The sequence below is a fragment of the Rhinatrema bivittatum genome, chromosome 7 (genome assembly GCF_901001135.1).
Source record: "Rhinatrema bivittatum chromosome 7, aRhiBiv1.1, whole genome shotgun sequence".
Classification (NCBI taxonomy): domain Eukaryota; kingdom Metazoa; phylum Chordata; class Amphibia; order Gymnophiona; family Rhinatrematidae; genus Rhinatrema; species Rhinatrema bivittatum.
Window position 1 is genome coordinate 131,704,399 of NC_042621.1, and position 19,531 is coordinate 131,723,929.

A 19,531-nucleotide genomic window follows, 5' to 3' on the forward strand; every position below is an offset into this window, starting at 1 on the left:
ATGCAGTTAAGATAATCAGCACAGCTGGGTTTAAAACCGGTTTGGACAAGTTTCTGGAGAATTCAATAAACTATACAAACCAAGCAGATTTAAGATGTAGTCCCTACTTATATTGTGCAATAGCAGCATAGGATTCTATTTACTGTTTGGGATCTTGCCAGGTACTTGTGACCTGGTTTGTCCATTGTTAGAAACAGGATACTGGACTTAATGGATCTGCAGTCTGATTAAGTGGGGCAAATTTTAATGTTCATGTGCATACGTTTGTGTAATTGAGTGTGTGAGTGTGTAAGTGAGACAGCATTTTTGTGTGTGTGAAAGAGACAGCATATGTATGTGAGAGAGAAAACATGTATGAAAGAGAAAGCATGCATGGGTGTGAGAGCAGGTGTGTATGAGTGAGCAGCATGTGTGTGAGCAGCAGGTGTGTGATTGTAAGACAGCATGTGAGAACACATGTATGTGAGACTGTGTGGAAAGACAATGTGGGTGTGAGTGTGCATCTGTGAGTGTGTATATGTAAGATAGCATATGTGTATGAGAGCGCATATGTGAGTGTGTATGAGTGACTGTGTGAAAGAGTGTGACAGCATGTGTGTGTAACTGAACATTTGTGTGTGAAAGTATGCATTAGCATGTGTGTGAGAGAGCAAGCGCATATAAGAACATATGTATGTGTGATTGACAGCATGTGTGTGGTGTGAGAGTATATGTCTGATTGAGAGCATGTGTGGTGTATGTGTGAGAGTATATGTCTGATTGAGAGCATGTGTGGTGTATGTGTGAGAGATAGCATGTGTATGAGAGTATGAGTGATTGAGCATGTGTGTATGTGAGAGCGTGTGCAAGTGACAGATCATATGTATGTGTGCGCAAGAGACAGCATGTATGTGTGTGAGAAAGAGACAGAGTGTGTGTGTGCGAGTGACAGATATGTATATGTGCACAAGAGACAGCATGTATGTGTGTGAGAGAGACAGACAAAGAGAGAGAGAGTGTGTTTGTGTGCGAGTGTGACTGCTCAACTTGGCACCAGGGGAGTTTGAGGAGGCTCCACTCCGGCTCTTCACCAATCTGCTTAATTCCTCCATCTTCCAGGCTCTGGACCTCAGGACATTGGCAACATCCAGCCACAGTGACTGACAGTATGTATGTGTTACAGAGCATGTGTGACAGCATGTGTATGAGAGCATGTGTGAGTAAGAAAGAGCATGTCTGACTGAAAGCATGTGTGAGACAGCGTGTGTGTGAGAGCACATACAAATGTTTGTGTAATTGACAGTGAGTATGTATGTGAGAAAGCATGTGTGATTGACAGTGTGACAGCATTTGTATGTGTGTCTGATTAAGAGCATGTATGAGAGAGAGCATTGTGAGCGAATGACATCGTGTGTGTGATTGACAGCATGTGTGCGAGTGAGAGACAGTATATTTGGTGTGTATTTGTATGTAAGTGAGAGAGAGTACGTGTGTGCCGCAGCATGTGTTTCTAAGAGAGGAGACAGCAAGTTGGGGTGCGTGTGAGAGATAGCATGTGTGTGTGTGTGTGTCTGCTCAACTTGGCACCAGGGGAGTTTGAGGCGGCTCCATTCCAGCTCTTCACCAATCTGCGTAATACCTCCATCTTCCAGACTCTGGATTTCAGTCATTGGAGACAAGATATGCCATTCTGATCCATCAAGCCCATTATCCTATCTCAAACAGTGGCCAATTCAGGTCACAAGTACCTGGCAAGTACCCAAACATTAAACAGATCCCATGCTACTAATGCCAGCAACAAGCAGTGGCTATCCTATCAATTCACAGTAATATGGACTTTTCCTCCAGGAATTTATTTATTTATTATTTTTATATGCCGACATTCGATATCAATTGAGATATCACACCGGTTTACATTCAGGTACTGTAGGTATTTCTCTATCCCCAGAGGACTTACAATCTAAGTTTTTGTACCTGAGGCAATGGAGGGTAAAGTGACTTGCCCAAGGTCACAAGGAGCGACAGCAGGACTTGAACCTTGGTCTCCTGGTTCACAGTCCACTGCTCTAACCACAAAGCTATTCCTCCTCCCAATTTATCAAAACCTTTCTTAAACCCAGCTACACTAACGGAGCGCACTGTTAACCTGCTCTTGGACGCGCGTTTTCCCTTACCCCTTATATTCAGTAAGGGGCGGAAAACGCGCGTCCAATCCGCGGCACCTAATAGGGCCCTCAACATGCAAATGCATGTTGAGGGCCCTATTAGGTATTCCCGCGCGATACAGAAAGTAAAATGTGCAGCCAAGCCGCACATTTTACTTTAAGAAATTAGCACCTACCCAAAATTAGGCGCTAGTTTCTGCCGGCACCGGGAAAGTGCACAGAAAAGCAGTAAACTGCTTTTCTGTGCACCCTCCGACTTAATATCATGGCGATATTAAGTCGGAGGTCCCGAAGGGTAAAAAAAAAGGAAAAAAAAATGTAAAATGGGCTGGCAGCTGTCAGGCCGAAAACCGGACACTCAATTTTGCCGGCGTCCAGTTTCCGAGCCCGTGGCTGTCAGCGGGCTCGAGAACCGACGCCGGCAAAATTGAGCATCAGCTGTCAAACCCGCTGCAGCTGCCGCTCCGGGCTAAAAGGAGGCGCTATGGATGTGCTAGTGTCCCTAGTGCTTCCTTTTGCCTGTTTCTACCGCACCACCTAATTTAAATACTGAATTGCGCACACCGGCAAGTGGCCAGTGCGCGTGCCTGGAGAGCGAGCGTTCGTCCGCTCTCCCGCAGACTTTACTGAATCAGCCTGCAACTGCCTTAACATCTTCTGGCAACAAATTCCAGAGCTTAATTGTGCGTTACATGAAAAAGAATTTCAGATTTTTTTTAAATGAGCTACTTGCTAACTTCATGGAGTGCCTCCTAGTCCTTGTATTATTTGAAAGAGTAAATAACTTTCACATTTACCCATTAAAGTCCTTTCATGATTTTTGTAGACCTCTATCATATCCTCCACCACCACCATCCCCCAGCCATCTCTTTTACAAGCTGAACAGCTCTAACTTCTTTAGCCTTTCTTCATAGGGGAGCTGTTCCATGCCCTTTATCATTTTGGTCACCTTTCTCTGTACTTTCTCTAGTGCAACTATATCTTTTCTGAGATGCAACAACCAGAATTACACACAGTATTCAAGATGCAGTCTCTCTATAGAACAATACAGAGGCATTATGACATTGTTTTATTTGCCATTCTCTTCATATTAATTTCTAACATTGTTTGCTTTTTTGACCACCACAGCACACTGAGCCAACAATTTGAATATAACATCAACTATGACGCCTAGATTTTTTTCCTGGGTGGTAACTCCTAATATGTAACCTAACATCATGCAACTTCTGCATGGGTTATCTTTCCCTATATGCATTACCTTGCACTTGTCCACATTAAATTTCATCTGCCATTTGGACGCCCAATCTTCCAGTCTCACAAGGTCCTCCTGCAATTTATCACAATCTGCTTGTGGCTTATCTACTCTGAATAATTTTTTGTCATCTGCAAATTTGATCTTTTTGTTCGTCATACCTCTTTCCAGATCATTTATAAATATATCAAAAAGCATCAGTCCAAGTACAGATCCCTGAGGCACTTCATTGTTTACCTTTTTCCACTGTGAAGAGAGACCATTTATTCCTATTCTCTGTTTCCTGTCTTTTAACCAATTTGCAATCCACAAAAGAACATCTGCTCCTATCCCATGGGTTTTTAGTTTTCTTAGAAGCCTCTCATGCGGGACTTTGTCAAATGCCTTCTGAAAATCCAAATATACCACCTCTACTGGTTCACCTTTATCAAGATGTTTTTTCACCCCTTTAAAAAATGTAGCAAATTTGTGAGGCAAGACTTCCCTTGGGTAATCCATGCTGGCTATGTCCCATTAGATCATGTCTATCTATATGTTTTGTGATTTTATTCTTTATAATAGTTTCCATGATTTTTTCCAGCCCTGAAGTCAGTTTCACCAGTGTATAGTTTCCTGGATCACCCCTGGAGCCCTTTTTATACATCGGGGTTACATTGGCCACCTTTCAGTCTTCTAGTACAACGGATGATTTTAATGATAGGTTACTATTACTTGTAATAGATCTGAAATTTCATTTTTTAGTTCTTTCAGAACCCTGGGTGTATACCATCCAGTCCAGATGATCTGCTTCTCTTCAGTTTGTCAGTCTGGTTTACCACATCTTCCAGGTTCACCGCAATCTGAGTCAGTTCATCTAAATTGTCACTCTTGAAAACGTCTCCAGAACGGGTATCTACCCAACATCCTCTTCGGTAAACACAGAAGCAAAGAATTAAGTCTTCCTGCAATGGCCTTATCTTCCCTAAGTGCCCCTTTAACCCCTCGATCATCTAATGGTCCAACCGACTCCCTCTCAAGCTTCCAGCTTTGGATATATTTATACACCAATACCAGACTTCGTGGCTGTCTATGAAGGATATCTTTCTGCCAAACTGCAATCTTTGAAGCCATTATTGTGGCCTTCTTTGAGCGGGACATAATCTTAACTTTCTCTTTTCTTCTATGGTAGCATTGACAAGTGCTGTTGAGGGAATGCCCAGGAAGCAACTTTCAGTGAGATCGAGAAGAAATTAGAAAAAAAATTGGAAATAATTTGAAAAGATATACATCTGTGCAGAAGCTTGAATAAAAAAAGGCTGAGGGTTCATTAGGCAGTACCCACACAGGAACTCCTGCATATGCTCAGTAGAGCAAAAATTCTAAGACCTATGAAGGGTCTGTTTGGCATCGTTAGATGACATCACCCAATCGTCATAGCTAATTCAGTCTTCTAATCAATGGAGAAATATTAAAATATAATAAATATGTTCATGGTTCTCTGTGAGAAAGTGGCGTGATAGATTCTGTACCAAGGTGCAAAATATGTCAATGTGCCACCATATAAATAATCAAAAGAAAAATTATAGCATATGGAAAGAAAACACTTTACTAATCAGATACTATGTTTATAGTCATTTACATAATTACACAAGTTATAAAATCTCCTCAGGCTTAATTTACTTGCTGTTTAATTTAAGTGTGGAAAAATGTTTAACATAATACAAATATCCAATCAGAGAAGACCATCTTGACCTAGTCATATTCATTGGATATTAAAGGTTCAGCACTGATGCTGAATACATATTAAATAATTCATAATGTAAAAGCAAGTTCGCTTACCGTAAACAGTGTTTCCGTAGATAGCAGGATGAATTAGCCATGCTATCATGGGAGTCCCAAGCTCCTGATCACATTGGTTATGGTATATATGTTTGTACGTGATCATGAAAAGTGTGGCATTCACCGTGTACAAGAGGATAGAGATTGCAGGATTGCGTGCCCTATCTTCGCATCAGTGGCTGCTTGTTGATCAAGGCAGTAGTGCGAATACTATGTAGCTGCCTTACAAATGTCAATGGGTTGTACATGTTTAAGGTGTGCCAAGGAGGCTGCCACTGCTCTAACTTGGTGAGCTTTGGGAACAGAATGTAGCTTTAGGTTTTGTTGTAGCAGAACTTGATGCACTGCGCTATCCAGCTGGAGATGGTGCGTTTAGCCACCGGTAGTCCAGGTGCTTTCGGGTCGAAAGAGAAAGAGTTAAGAAACACGGGAGTCAGAGTTTGTTCTCTCTTTGCAATATGCTAATGCTCTTTTGCAGTCTAGCGTATGCAGTAATTTTTCCCTGTCATTTGCATGAGGTTTAGGGAAAAAGATGGGTAGTTCTATGGTCTGATTGAGATGGAATTGAGACACCACTTTTGGTAGAAAGGATGGGTGAGTTCAGAGAATCACTTTTTGGTGATGAAACTGTAAATACGGAGAATAATGGACCAAGGTCTGTAATTCACCGACTCGTCATGCTGTTACTGCTACGAGGAATACCACCTTCCATGTGAGGTATTTAATGTGTGCCGAGTCCATGGGTTCAAACGGGAAAAGCATGAGCTGTTCAAGAACTATGTTGAGGTTCCATGGAACTGGAGGGCGATGAGTTAACCCCTTGATGAAACGAGATAGTAAGGGATGATTGGAAATAGGAATATCGTTAAGTGGTCTGATGGATGAGGTTGCCAGACCAGCTGTGTACAGTGTATGTAGATAATCCATGAGTAACTCAGGTGAACAGTCTAAAGGTGGTACACCATTAGAAGTGCATCAGGTAGAGTAGCGTTTCCATTTATAGCTATAGTTTTTCCTCGTTGCGAGTTTCCTGGATTCTAACAAAATGGATTGTGCCGAAGTGGAAACTCCCTGTTCAGTTAAAAGGAGCCTCTCAATCTCCATGCTGTCAAATGAAGAGATGAGTGTAGTGGGTGTAGAAGCGTTCCTTGATCTTGGAAGAGAAGATCTGGGTGATTCGGTAATCGAATGGGGTCCGTGATGGACAGTCTGAGAAGGAAACTGTACCACGGTTGCCTTGGCCAGGCTGGAGCTATGAGTATCAGTTGAGCCTTGTCTGCTATGCACTTCTGAAATGTCCTTGTTATCAGTGGTATGGGAGGAAAGGCATACACAGGAGGCCTGTCGTCCACGGAATGAGGAAGGCATCTTGGGCGATCCTGAACTGATTTGGTCTTATCGAGCAGTATCTGGGAACCTGAGCGTTGATCTCGGTTGCAAAGAGATCTATCGCAGGTGTCCCCCACTGCATGAAAATGTCTTGGGCTACCTCCGAATTGAGTGTCCATTCGTGAGGATGAAAGATGCGGCTTAGCCTGTCCGCCCTTGTATTTGCTACTCCTGGTAGATAAGTTGCTTGCAGATGTATGCAATGTTGGTGAGCATGTTTGAAGATTGTCAGGGTCTCCTTGCAAAGGGACCATGAACCGGACCCTCCTTGCTTGGCGATATAAAACATTGCCACTTGATTGTCTGTGTAGATCATGACTCTGCGGCCCTTTAAGTGATCTTGAAACACTTGTAGCGCATTCCGAATTGTTCTGAGCTCTAATAGATTTATCTGCAGGGACTGCTCGGAGATTGTCCATAACCCTTGGGTTTCATAAATCTTGAGATGTGCTCCCTATTCCATGCGAGACGCATCTGTGGTTAAGACTGCATTGTGAGGAGGAGGACTGAATACTGCTCCTTTTGACAGGGTGGAGTATAGGAGCCACCATGTTATGTCCTGTTTCATCTCGGAAGTCAACGATAGCTTCTGTGTCAGCGACTGAGTGTTGTTTCCATTGACGTTTTAGTCCCCATTGCAGGCGTCTCATGTGTAGCCTGGTGTTGGGTACTGTGAAGATAGCCACCGCCATGTGGCCGAGGACTACCAAAATTTGTCTTGCCGACGGCCTTTGAGTGTTGTTCAACGAGTAGAGAAGTTGACGTAGTTGTGTTATTCTTTCTGTCGGGAGATATGCCCGATTGCGAACAGTGTCCAGGCCTGCTCCTATGAACTGTAGTCATTATGTTGGTTGGAGATGTGATTTCTGAAAATTGATCACTAGCCCCAATTCCTGTAAGCACTCTATCACCTGTCGGAGGTGATAGAGTAAGATCTCTGGGGTCGAGGCTATTATTAGCCAATCGTCCAGATATGGAAAGATGGTCATACCCTGTTGTCTGAGATGAGCCACCACCACAACCATGCATTTGGTGAAAACCCTGGATGCAGCCGATAGTCCAAAAGGAAGAACCTTGTACTGGTAGTGTGGATGGCCATAGCGAAAGCATAGGTAACGCCAAGAGGATGGATGGATTGGAATATGTGTGTACGCATCCTTCAGATCAATGGAACACATACAGTGTTGGGTTGAATCAGAGGTAAGATCGATTTCAACAATACCATCTTGAATTTCTCTTTGGTCAGGAATTTGTTCAATTCCCATAGATCTAATATGGGGCAAAGTCCACCCGACTTTTTGGGTATGAGGAAGTATGGGGAAAAGAACCCTGTTTTTTGGGTTTTCGGGAAAATTCGTCGAATGGCCTGCTCTTTGCGAAGCAAAGCAATCTCCTCCCCCAGTTGTGGTTGGAAGCTTTGACTCTTCAGAATGGAAAAGTGAGGTAGTATGGGTTTTGTGGTAAACTGGAGTTGATAGCCATGTCGTACTATTTCTAAAACCCATTGATCGGTTATTTTCTCCCAGGCAAGAATGAATTTTGCCAGGTGGTGCTTGATGTAGTGGTGGTGGCTGATTTATTAAAAAGACAGCGTTGATTTTACTGCAGCAGCTGGTTGTTGTGTTTGCTGTCTCTGGTTACGTGGTTTACCCCTATGTTGAGTAGTGTTATTTTGTTGCAGTGGAGGACGCTGGTAAGATGGATACGTCTGTGTACGAAAAGACTGATAAGACCTGTAAGGCCTATGATTATAGGATTGTCTACGTGTAGATCCCACCATAACGACGCGTGGTCGAGTAGTGAGATTGTGACGTTAAGGATTGGACTGCTAGAGCTTCCTCCTTTAATTTCCCAACTGTTTCTTGAAACCGTTCTCCAAACAGGTTGTCTCCTGTACACGGGAGGTTCGTCAGTTTCTCGTGTAAATCTTCTCTTATCGTACTAGAGCGTAACCATGCCATCCTACAGGCTGCTATAGCTGTCGCGGACGCCCTAGAAGATGTTTCAAATGCCTCATATATTGATCATAGAAGGTGTCGAGAACACTCCTCCATATCATGAAGAGGCGGTGGTACCTAATCAGCCGTCGAGGAAAGCATACCTTTTGTGGCTTGTATGCACTCATATAGGTATTGTACCATATAGAATTGATGGTGCATAATGCGGGCATTCAACATTGAGTTATGATACCATCTTCCTGCCAAAAAGTCACGTAAGTTGGTTGTCTTTACCCGGTGGATACAAGGCATGCGATTTTGCTTTTTTGAATCTTTGCACTGCAGACTATCACAATTGAAGCATGTGGTAATTGTGGTATAGAGTAAGGCGATGTTTGTCTCATACGAAATTTTATATCTGTTTTCTTGGAAACCGCTGATAGAGAATAAGGCGTTTCCCACGACTTCTGCAAGACAGAATGTAATAATTCATGTGGTGGGAGATATGTTGGTTCTCCCGGAGCATCGGAAATCTTTAGGAGACCAAAGGTTTCTGACCTAGGATCCTGTCTCCTTTTGGACCTCCAGCTGTAATATCGTGCCCAATTTTTCTAAAAATTTTGGGTATGTTAGGTCCTCTGGAGAATATGGTTCCTGTGGTTGTTCCTGTGGATCCGATGGGAATCAAGTAGACGACAATGTAGACGTTTGTGGAGATAGAGGATTTATAGGGGTATCTTGCTGTTGAATTGGTGAAATTGGTCGTTTCGTCATTGGGGATGCCGGAGGCTCCACAGACGGTTCTCTAGAGGTATGTGTATTGGGTTCCGGAGAACTCACAGATAGCTCGTTACACATCTTAAAAGATGATTGAAGAGTTTCATAAAACTCTGCCAATGATTGGGATAATTGAAGAAATGCCTCTTTTGTTTGAGGAGGCATTGCTGTACGACCAGATTGTTTTGGTAGTTCACCTGTTTGAGGCGATACTGTAGGAATTTTAGCGTAAGTAGCTGGTAAGTAATACTTGTTCCTCATCTTGCCCTCTGTGGTCTTAACAGAAATATCTGAGGACGAAGATGCAGCAGAAAGTGATTTGTATTGTCTACGAGATAGGGAATCTACACTTCGTGGGTGAGATGACCTAGAAGTGGAAGGGCTCACTGCCCATGTATCTCTCGTGTTCGCAGCTTTTTGATGTGAGTGACGTGATCGCCTATGGTGATGGTGTGACGATGATCCTGTATGGGTTCCATCTCCTGACAGTGATCGTCTGATTCATTTTGACTTCACCTCTGTAGAATTAGAGACTAAAGAGGTGGAATGAGGTACATGTGGAGACTGATGTCTTTGTTTTACCCCATGTGGTATTGAATGAAGTTGTTTGGACCTTTTGTAGTCCACTATGCGTCGATCTGTGTGTTGTCGAATGCACTAATGCCTTCGGCGCCATGTGTGTCGATGTTTTTTGAAAGTTGTGCGCAAATACAGACTTGTGCGCAGAAGTCGTCAACACCATGCGCTCAGTTGGCTCCGGCGCCGAGCTCGCTTTAGACGGCACCGTGCGCGCTTTAGACGGCTCCAGCGCATACGCTTCCTGCATTGTGTGCGCCGGTGTCTTGTGCACCGATGATGATTCGGGAACAGAAGTATTATGCGCCAATGGTGATTTGGGTGCAGAAGGTACTTCAGGTGCATAAGTCGTCGGCGCCGCAGATTTAGGCACCGTTGTTTCCTGCACCGATCTCAGAGGCTCTTTTGTTCCTCTTGGATCCAAAGGCCTATATCGGCTCAGGAAGTCCTTACCTCCAAGCCTGGTTGAGGATCCCACGACAACGCTCTTTTCTGTGACGGAGCCGCCATCAATGAGGGACCCAGTGAAGAATGAGCCCCCGATGGCTCGGAAAATGTAAAGAGTTAAAACATTTTGTAGGCCCGTTGTTTTTGGGCTCTTGGGGACATTCGAGCACAAAAATCACAATTTTGTAAATTATGTTCTGGTCCCAGGCATCAGTAACATTACCGACATTACCTTGCCACAGGCACAGGGTTTAAACCCGGCTTTTTTGACATTTCAATAAAATAAGAAATGCTGAGGAGAAGTCAGCCCCACGTGCGATCCCACTCGTGGAAAAAACAGACTGAGGAGTATCTGTTACTTTCCTGTGCGGGAACACACGCCCAGCCGCAGAGAGCTAAAATCTTGATGTCTGCTTTGTAAAGCTCCGCCTCCCGGACCTGATTGGCAGATCCCATGACAGCATGGCTAATTCAGCCCTGCTATCGACGGGAAAACAATATTTTCCATTCATCTAAGTCCTTATAAGTACAATCATGATCTCAGTCACTACTGCCTTAAAAGAAGGCAAAAGAGTTTAAGGTTATTATGTCTGCTGATATTGCTCGAGATCACCTTTGAATATTTCCAATACCTTACTTTCTACACAATCATCAGCCAATAAAAGCTACACCTTTTATTGGACCAACCAAAAAGATGCTGCAGTACAGAGGTTCTCAACCTTTTTTCGGTCGGGATACACCTAACAGATGGTTCTCACATGCATGACACATTGAACAAATGACCATCATGGGGCTAAATGTAAACATACACTCTGCATTCCCAGGAACCCCCTCGACTCCCCAACAATGGGTGCAGAATAGAACTAGGACATTCCCCATTCAATTAACCATATAAAAAAATATATTCTAGTTCTGGTGTCATCTCAGTAACAGCAAAATAAACACTCTACTACCACGCGCAATAGCCCTCCTTATGAAAAGACAGTAATTTGCCACCAATGCATGTCATAAGAACATAAGATATGCCATACTGGGTCAGACCAAGGGTCCAAACTCAGTACCCTGTTTCTAACAGGGGCCAATCCAAGTCACAAGTACCTGGCACTTACCCAAACATTAAATAGATCTCAAGTTATTATTCCTAACTGATCAATAGAAGTTTATGGATTTTTCTATTAGGAACTTTTCCAAACCTTTTTTGAAGTAATCTGGTTTGAAGTAACAGTATTTTTTTAAACCCAGTTACACTAACTGCCATAAGCACATGCTGTTGAAGGTGTGTGTCTGTATGCATGAATGTTTTCACCGAGGTACGCATGTACAACAGGAGTGGAGGTCCATGTCACCAGAGGCGGCACAAACTCCTGCTGTCATCATCCTGTTATGCATTTAATATGGGGGGGGGGGGAATTGACAGCCACCTAGAACTTCCCTCCCACTTGCTCAATTGAAAATTAATTGGCCTACAGAGGACAGCCTCCCACTTGTCCCCTTCCCATTCCTCCCTCCCATTGACTCATTCAAAACTAAGGCAGGGCAACAACGCCTCAGATTCCCCCTCTCCACAGCCAGAATTCCTCCCAACTCCCTATAAGGCATCTTCATAAGTGCTTTATAATAAGTTAATAGGTAATACCACTCATGTGACTTTCTTTTTAATACAGTTACTTCAAACCAGATTGGCTCATCAAACCCACCAAACCTAACTAGAATGAATGTCTTTTTTTTTTTTAATTTTATTTATTTAAAGTTTTTATTTATTTAGCGGTTTTATATACCAACGTTCATTGGTGATATCACATCGGTGTACATTAAACACAAAATAAGATTGTGAGGCGCTTGACAGAGAACATGGTAAATGAAAAATATATAAAACATGTAAAACATATAATGCCTAGAAACATGCAGGACTATATATAATATTTACAAGATAACTATATAATTATTTACAAAATTAACTAGAGCAAATGTTATCTATTAGTTACAAAGAAGCTAAGATGTAGTTATGGGGTACAGTATTAATGAATTATGTAGTTATAATGAATTAAGGAATTAATGAGTTTAGTGCAGGCAAGTTATATAGTACACACAAGTTATAAAGAATTAGAGGAATTAATGAATTATATAGTGCAGACAAGGAAGAATTTAGAGTTGTAAAGATTAGTGAAGAGAGAATAAAAGTAACTAGGAATAATGAGGGGTTAATAAAGTAACAGACATAAATGCAAGATACAGGATTATTTAGTGCAGATGAAAATAAATTTAGGTCAGTGAAGCTTAGTGATGAGGGAAAATTGTATACATGTGTAGAATATAAACGTAAAAGGAGGGACCAGAGGGAGAGCTGGGGGGCTAGGTGGCAGGGGTGGATAGGATTAGGTGTAAGCCTGTGTGAAAAGCCACGTCTTTAGTTTTTGCTTGAAGTTCTTTTATATACCGGTATTTGTCGAAACATCATATCGGTTTACATGTAACTTGTAACAGCAGGGAAAATACATTAAACAGGGCAAAAGGCGGAACTTGGGAGAGTATACAGAGGTTATATAACAAGCCTCGAAAAATTCAAGTATTGCAGATAATAAATATAATCAAAAACATGGAGTTGAGGTTAGAGTATACACGAGGGGAAAGCAGGGTGAGGGCAGAACTTGGAGGATTAGAGTGTGGAGATATAATATTTAGGGGGGCTCAAAAAATAACAGTTAATACCTAAGTAGATATAGCTTTGCAGGTAAACTGTACAAGTATGGAGGGCAGGTAAGGTTACTGGCAGGGAGGGAGGAGGGACAGGCGATAGGAGAGGGAGGGCATGGACTGGGGCAGTGGGCTAATCTTGTTATTCCGGGAAGGCTTGTTTGAAAAGCCAAGTCTTTAGCTTTTTTTTTTTTAATTGTTGAGTGCTTGTTTCAAGTCGAAGGTCTGCTGGCATCTTGTTCCAGTGAGAGGGACCTGCTACAGAGAATGCACGCACTTTACTGGATGTTAATCAATAGGTCTTGTGTGGGGGGATGTGAAGGGTGCCTTTGTATACTGATCTGGTGGGGCGCTTAGAGGCATGTAGTCGAATTTGGTTGTTGGTCCACTTAATGTTACTGTTGTGGATGGATTTATGTATAATGGATACGTTTTTGTATAGGATGCGGGATGAAACTGGGAGCCAGTGTAACTCCTTAAGGATTGGTGTGATGTGTTCATATTTAGATGTGTTGGTTAGTATTCTGGCTGTAGCGTTTTGTAGTATTTGCAGGGGTTTGATGTGGGAAGCGGGGAGGCCTAGAAGGATTGAATTGCAATAGTCAATTTTTGTAAGGATGGTAGCTTGTAGGACGGTTCGGAAGTCGTTGATGTGTAGGAGGGTTTTAATTTTCTAAAGGATGTGGAGATTGAAGAACGATTCTTTTATCGTGGCGTTAATGAATTTTTTAAAGTTGAGTTGGCTATCGATGGTGACTCCCAGGCTACGTGCGAGTGGTTGGAAGGGGTTAGCGGTTGTGTGTTGGTTCTTGTCTGTCAAGTGCTTGGGGATGTTTTGTTACGAGATGAGGATGAGTTCTGTTTTCGTAGTGTTCAGAGCAAGGTGAAGGTTGGTAAGCAGGTGGTTTATTGAGCTAAGGCAGTTCTCCCATGTTTTGATGGCTTTGTCTAACGATTTTTGGATGGGAATGAGAATTTGGACATCGTCCGCGAATAGGAAATGTGGGAGGCCTAGGCCTATAAGAAGCTGGCAGAGAGGGAGAAGGTAGATGTTAAACAGTGTGGATGAGAGAGAAGAGCCTTGGGGGACCCCTTGGGTGAGTTGGGTGGGTGATGATTCGGAGTTTCCGATTTTGACCACATAACGCCTATTCTTAAGGTAGGACGTGAACCAGAGAAGGGCTGCACCTGTGACACCGATTTCGGAGAGGCGTCTGATTAGGATGTTATGGTTGACGGTATCAAAGGCTGCTGAGATGTCAAGTAATGCAAGGATGTAGGAGTGATCTTGGTCAATTCCTTTTAGTATGGTGTCTGTAAGGGAGAGCTGGAGGGTTTCAGTGTTGAAGAATTTCCGGAATCCGAATTGGCTGGTAAGCAAGTGTATCGTGTGTTTCGAGGTAGTCAGAATTGGGCATTGATGATTTTTTCCATGACTTTGGCCAGGAAAGGGAGGTTGGAGATAGGACGGTAGTTGGCTAGGTCTGTGGTGTCAAGGTTGGGTTTTTTTTTAGGATGGGTTTGACCACAGCAAGTTTTAGAGAGTCAGGGACTATTCCAGAGGTGAGGGAGCAATTGATTATTTGTGCTAAGGGCTTGGTGATTATGTTTGGGATGTCTAATAGGGCTTTGGAGGGTAATGCGTCGTAGGGGTGTGCGGAGGGTTTGAGTTTTTTTTAGTACAGTTTCAATTTCTAGAGCCGAGGTTGTGTCTAGAATGTCCAAGGGAGGGTTGCTGTTGCTACGTATTGGGAATGCTGCGGGGGAGGGGGAGGGGAATCGTAACAGGAGATTCTTTATCTTGTTGTGAAAGAATTGTGCGAGTTCTTCGCATTTGTCTTTGGCATCGATGTCTGGGATAGGGGAGGGTATGTTTTGGTGAGGTCAGTTACAAAGGTAAATAGGGCCTTGAGGTAATATTCGTAGTCGTGTATTTTTGCTGCATAGTGGTCGTGTTTTGTTTTGAGTATAGTTATACTGTAGGTTTGTAAAGTGGATCTGTATTGGGCAAGTAAGGTAGGGGAGGGGTTCTTGCGCCATTTTCTTTCAAGTAGTCTAAGGTCACGTTTAAGACTTTTTAGGAGAGGGGTGTACCAGGGGTTTTTTGCATGTTGTGTGTGGTTAATTTCCTTGGAAGTAAGTGGGCAGAGATTATTAGCAATGTTTGTTGTGAGGTTGGTCCAGGATGCAAAGGCTAGGTCAGGGTTGGTGAGGTCTATGTTGTGGAGGGATTTGGCGAGGGCAGCTGCTAAGTCCTCTTTGTTGCAGGGTTTTCTAAATTGGAAGCTTTTGTTGTGTGTGTGTGTGGGGGGGGGGCATGTTTATGTGTAGGTGGGTTTTTATAAGGGAGTGATCAGACCAGGGGACTGGTGTATAGGAGGGGGGTTGGGATGCATGGTTGGGGAGAAAATGAATAACAGGTCGAGGGAGTGTCCCCGCATTATGTGTAGGGGTGAATAATAAAGACACTGACAGCAAGGCCAGTGCAAAGGTATTAGGTGCTCTAGGTAAACCTTAATTTTGCACCCTCTCCCTTACACACCTGCCTGTCAGCAGCAGCTCGGATCCATCTCCTTCTCATGCTCTGCTCAATATCCACTTCTCACTCTCCTCTCTGCCTGTGCCAAATTCTGTATCCCCCTACTTTTGCCCTCTGTCCACAGTACGCATCTCTCTCTATCCTCCTGTTCAGCATCTCTCCTTTATTCTCCTGTCCACTCCCTGCGCGGCTCATCAGCAACACCCCAATCTTTTTGCCGTGCCCAACATCCTCTCTCTCTCTCTACCCCACCCCTCACCTGCCCAGCAATTTTTTCTTTCTCCACCCACTCTGCATCCCATCTACTCAGCTTCCTCTCGTCTCCGCCCTCCATATTTTCCAAGCATCTTTTCCCTTCTTTTTTGTGGGGCTGTGCATTAAATGTGGGTAAGCAAGACCTAGATGCTTCTAGGGTTTTTGCCAGCCCCCAAAATTATGGCGCCCTAGATGACTGCCTAGTTTACCTAATGGAAGAATAGTCTCTGATTGGCAGCAGTACCTGTAAAACTGTATTGAGATATGGCAACCATGAGTAAATTATTTTGCCTACCTATAGGATCTTAGAAAACTAGGGATCTTGATTAGCCATAACGGTAACAGGCATTACTGCCATAAAAGGGAACACGTTGCAGTGATATTCTAATTAGACAACTGCTTGAAATTCATAGTGAAAGAAGACAAAATTGACAAAGCAAAATCAAGCCAGTCCTCCTTTCAAATACTCACAGAATAGGACATCTGGATCTTTGTATTCGGTACTAGTTTGACCTTGCCTTCACTTGTCAAATTCACATCCACGATCCTATCTCCATTGAAGCCAATCTCCAGTTTTTTGTAGGTCCACAGATAGTAATCCTCGCCATTTTCATCAGCTTCTCCCACAATACCTATCCCAAAATAAAAATACACAACAGGGTGAAAAACAAACTACAACACATTACTTATATGGTCTCTTTTTCCTCCTGATACAACAAAAGGGATACGGTTATTTAACATCAAACACTGGCATAGTACCAAAGGTAAGAGTTGTAGCAACCATAAAGGTACTGAAGAAAACAATTCTTTGCAGGCTGTGATAACTTACACAAAGACAAGGTACATGAGCTTTCGGGACTATACAAGTCTACATCAAAAGATATATTTGAAAAAGGGCCATATATTGCATTTCATGCTCATATAGTTATTTATGTATTTACAGACATTTAATATTCTACGTTATCCCAAGGATGATCTTAAGGCAGATTACAACAAATATAAATGAACAAAGGATTTGAACAGCTTACAACAGGGGTAGGCAACATCAATCCTGGAGTGCCACAATCAGGTCTGGTTTTCAGGATATTCACAATGAATATGGATGAGGTATATTTGCATGCACTGCCTCCACTGTATGCAACTATATCTCATGCACATTCATTGTGGATATCCTGAAAACCAGACCTGTTTGTGGCATCCCATCGCTTACAGTCAGAATGGAGAAATTACTTACCTGATAATTTTGTTTTCCTTAGAGTAGACAGATGGACTCAGGACCAGTGGCTTTATGTTCCCTTGCCAGCAGATGGAGATGGAGCAAGCCGACATCACAGTATATATACTCCTGCAGTGACACCAGCCTGCCAGTATTCTCTTCAAAAGCAACTGTGGACAGACTAGCAAAAAACTTGATTTAAAAACATGAATAAAACAAGTAACCAGAACTGTACTCAACCAAACACTGAACCCACAAAAGATTCTAGGTACCCCCAAGCTAGGGACTGGATGAACACTTACCAGTAATCCCTTCGGACTCAGAGCCCTACAGGAGGACTGACACACTCATGCAGCAGCTGAGGGTGGGAAGCTGAGTCCATCTGTCTACATTAAGGAAAAAGAAATTATCAGGTAAGTAATTTCTGCATTTCTTAGCATGTAGACAGCTGGACTCAGGACCAGTGGGCTGTACCCAAAGCAACGCCCCAACAGGGTGGGAGATGCCTGCGGTCCAGTCAACACCACACATGCAAAGGCTGCATCCTCCCGGTCCTGTACATCCAGACGATAAAACCTCAAAAAAGTGTGTAAGGACCACCATGTAGTAGCTTGGCAGGTATCGACAGAAGACAACAGACTAACCTCCGCCCATGACACTGCCTGAGCCCTAGTGGAATGAGCCTGTAGAGATGAGAGTCCAAAGAATGACTGATCCTTGTGTGCAGAGCCTGGCCAGCTGTTTCACTGATCAGAAGGACATTGATGGACAGAACATATAGGTATAAAAAAAATGAATATTCCCATATGAAACACTGAGGAGACCTGGAGGAGGGTGTGTCTTGAGCTTGCAGCCAGAGTGTCTTGGTTCACAAGGTGGGGGATGGAATTTGCATTCCATGCCCACAGGAAAGGGGGATATTAGGGATGTAACACTGTTTTCCTAAAGATCAAAGAAAACTAAAGAACAAAAGGAAGAAGGGAACATATGGTCCAGTGTGAACAGGTGGAGGCTGGACATTGGGCTGTAACAAAGGATTGCCAAGTGACTGTGTCCTGGCTGTCACACACACAAAAGTAACCTATTAGTGATTACTCCTGGGGAAATTCTGCACAAAAAAATGTAAAATTCTGTGCACAAAAACTTAAAATTCTGCAAAATTCTGCAAACTTTATATCAGTCAAAATAATACAATTTACACGACAGTCTTTAAGTAATTTCATTTTAAATTAATACAGAAAAAAAGTTATTACTTAAAGATGTAGAATTTTAAATATTTTGAGCAGAATTTCCCTAGAAATTCACTGTAAGCATGTCCCTTCCACTCGCTCACCCTATTCCCCTGGCCACTTTGCCCTCTCAGACCCCAACTCCTCCACCTGCCAGTATCTCTCCCCTCCACCACTAGGCTCAACCCCTTCCACTCTATTGCCAGTCCCAGAGTTTGACCCCATTCTCAGTACTGCCCCTCACATAGACTCCCCTCTGTCCCTCCCTCTCTCTAATACACACACCCTCATTCAAGCTCCCTCACTCTCTCAGCACACACACACATCCCCTTTTCCATACACACGAGCTCCCAATCTCTCAAACACATACACACTCCTTCACAATCTCCTCATATAGGCTCCCTCTTTCTAAAACCCTCACTCAAGCATCCCCATCTCTTACCTCCCATGCTCTCTTCACACCCTCTTGCTCTCTCCCACCCCCTCCCTTCTCACACCCATTGTCTCTCACCGGGGCCTTTATCTTCACCACGAACGAATGGCAATTCTACGCAGAAAATTGCAATTCTATGAAGGGGGGGGAATTCTGTGCAAATTCCACGCGCACAGTAGCGCAGAATTCCCCCAGGACTAGGTGATAAAACGTAACTATTAAATACTAAGGGAGATCAAAACTGGTTTTTCAAGAAACAGTGAAAACTAAAGATCAAAGAAACTAGAGATCAAAGAAAGTGAAGGATGTGTTTAGCAATAGGGCTGAATTGCAGGGAAGGGTACATGGACTACGAGACAGTATACCAGTTAGCCAGTCATGTGCACAGACAGTTTATAGGATGGGAGGATTCAAAAAGAAACTTGTAGAACTGGTTCCAGGCACCCCATGCTTTGCACTGGGCCAGCCAGTTTCTGCCGAGGAAGAAAGGGACAGCTTTGCTTACTACTCTCTCTCTGCTTGAGATTTACATGTTTTATTTCTTTGTGCTTGCTGTCTGCTAAATAAATTTAATTCCATTTGTAAACATTTAAATTTTGCATCTAAGTGGTTTATTTCTTCCTATTACTAGAAGATTCATGTAAGAACACAAAATAAAATAAATTTAAACAAACCGGAATACACTCCCCAAGGTTTAGCCCTGATATAATATATATATAAGCCGAAGTTGTGAATAAACAGGAAGGGGCTCAACAAGCCTTAACCTGAGTAGGCAATGGCTTTCCAGGATCCACATATGTGGCCATGCCTACCTCCTTAATCCAA

The 19,531-nt window shown here is 43.1% G+C and overlaps 1 protein-coding gene across 1 annotated transcript in view; it reads right to left on the reverse strand.

The window, feature by feature from the left end:
• The window catches only part of TM9SF3 (transmembrane 9 superfamily member 3), a 188,725-nt gene that overhangs the window by 90,215 nt on the left and 78,979 nt on the right, over window positions 1-19,531 (reverse strand). The window contains exon 4 of the mRNA XM_029609139.1: window positions 16,300-16,460. Coding sequence (XP_029464999.1) covers window positions 16,300-16,460 — 161 coding nt within the window. The remainder of the gene's footprint in view (window positions 1-16,299; window positions 16,461-19,531) is intronic.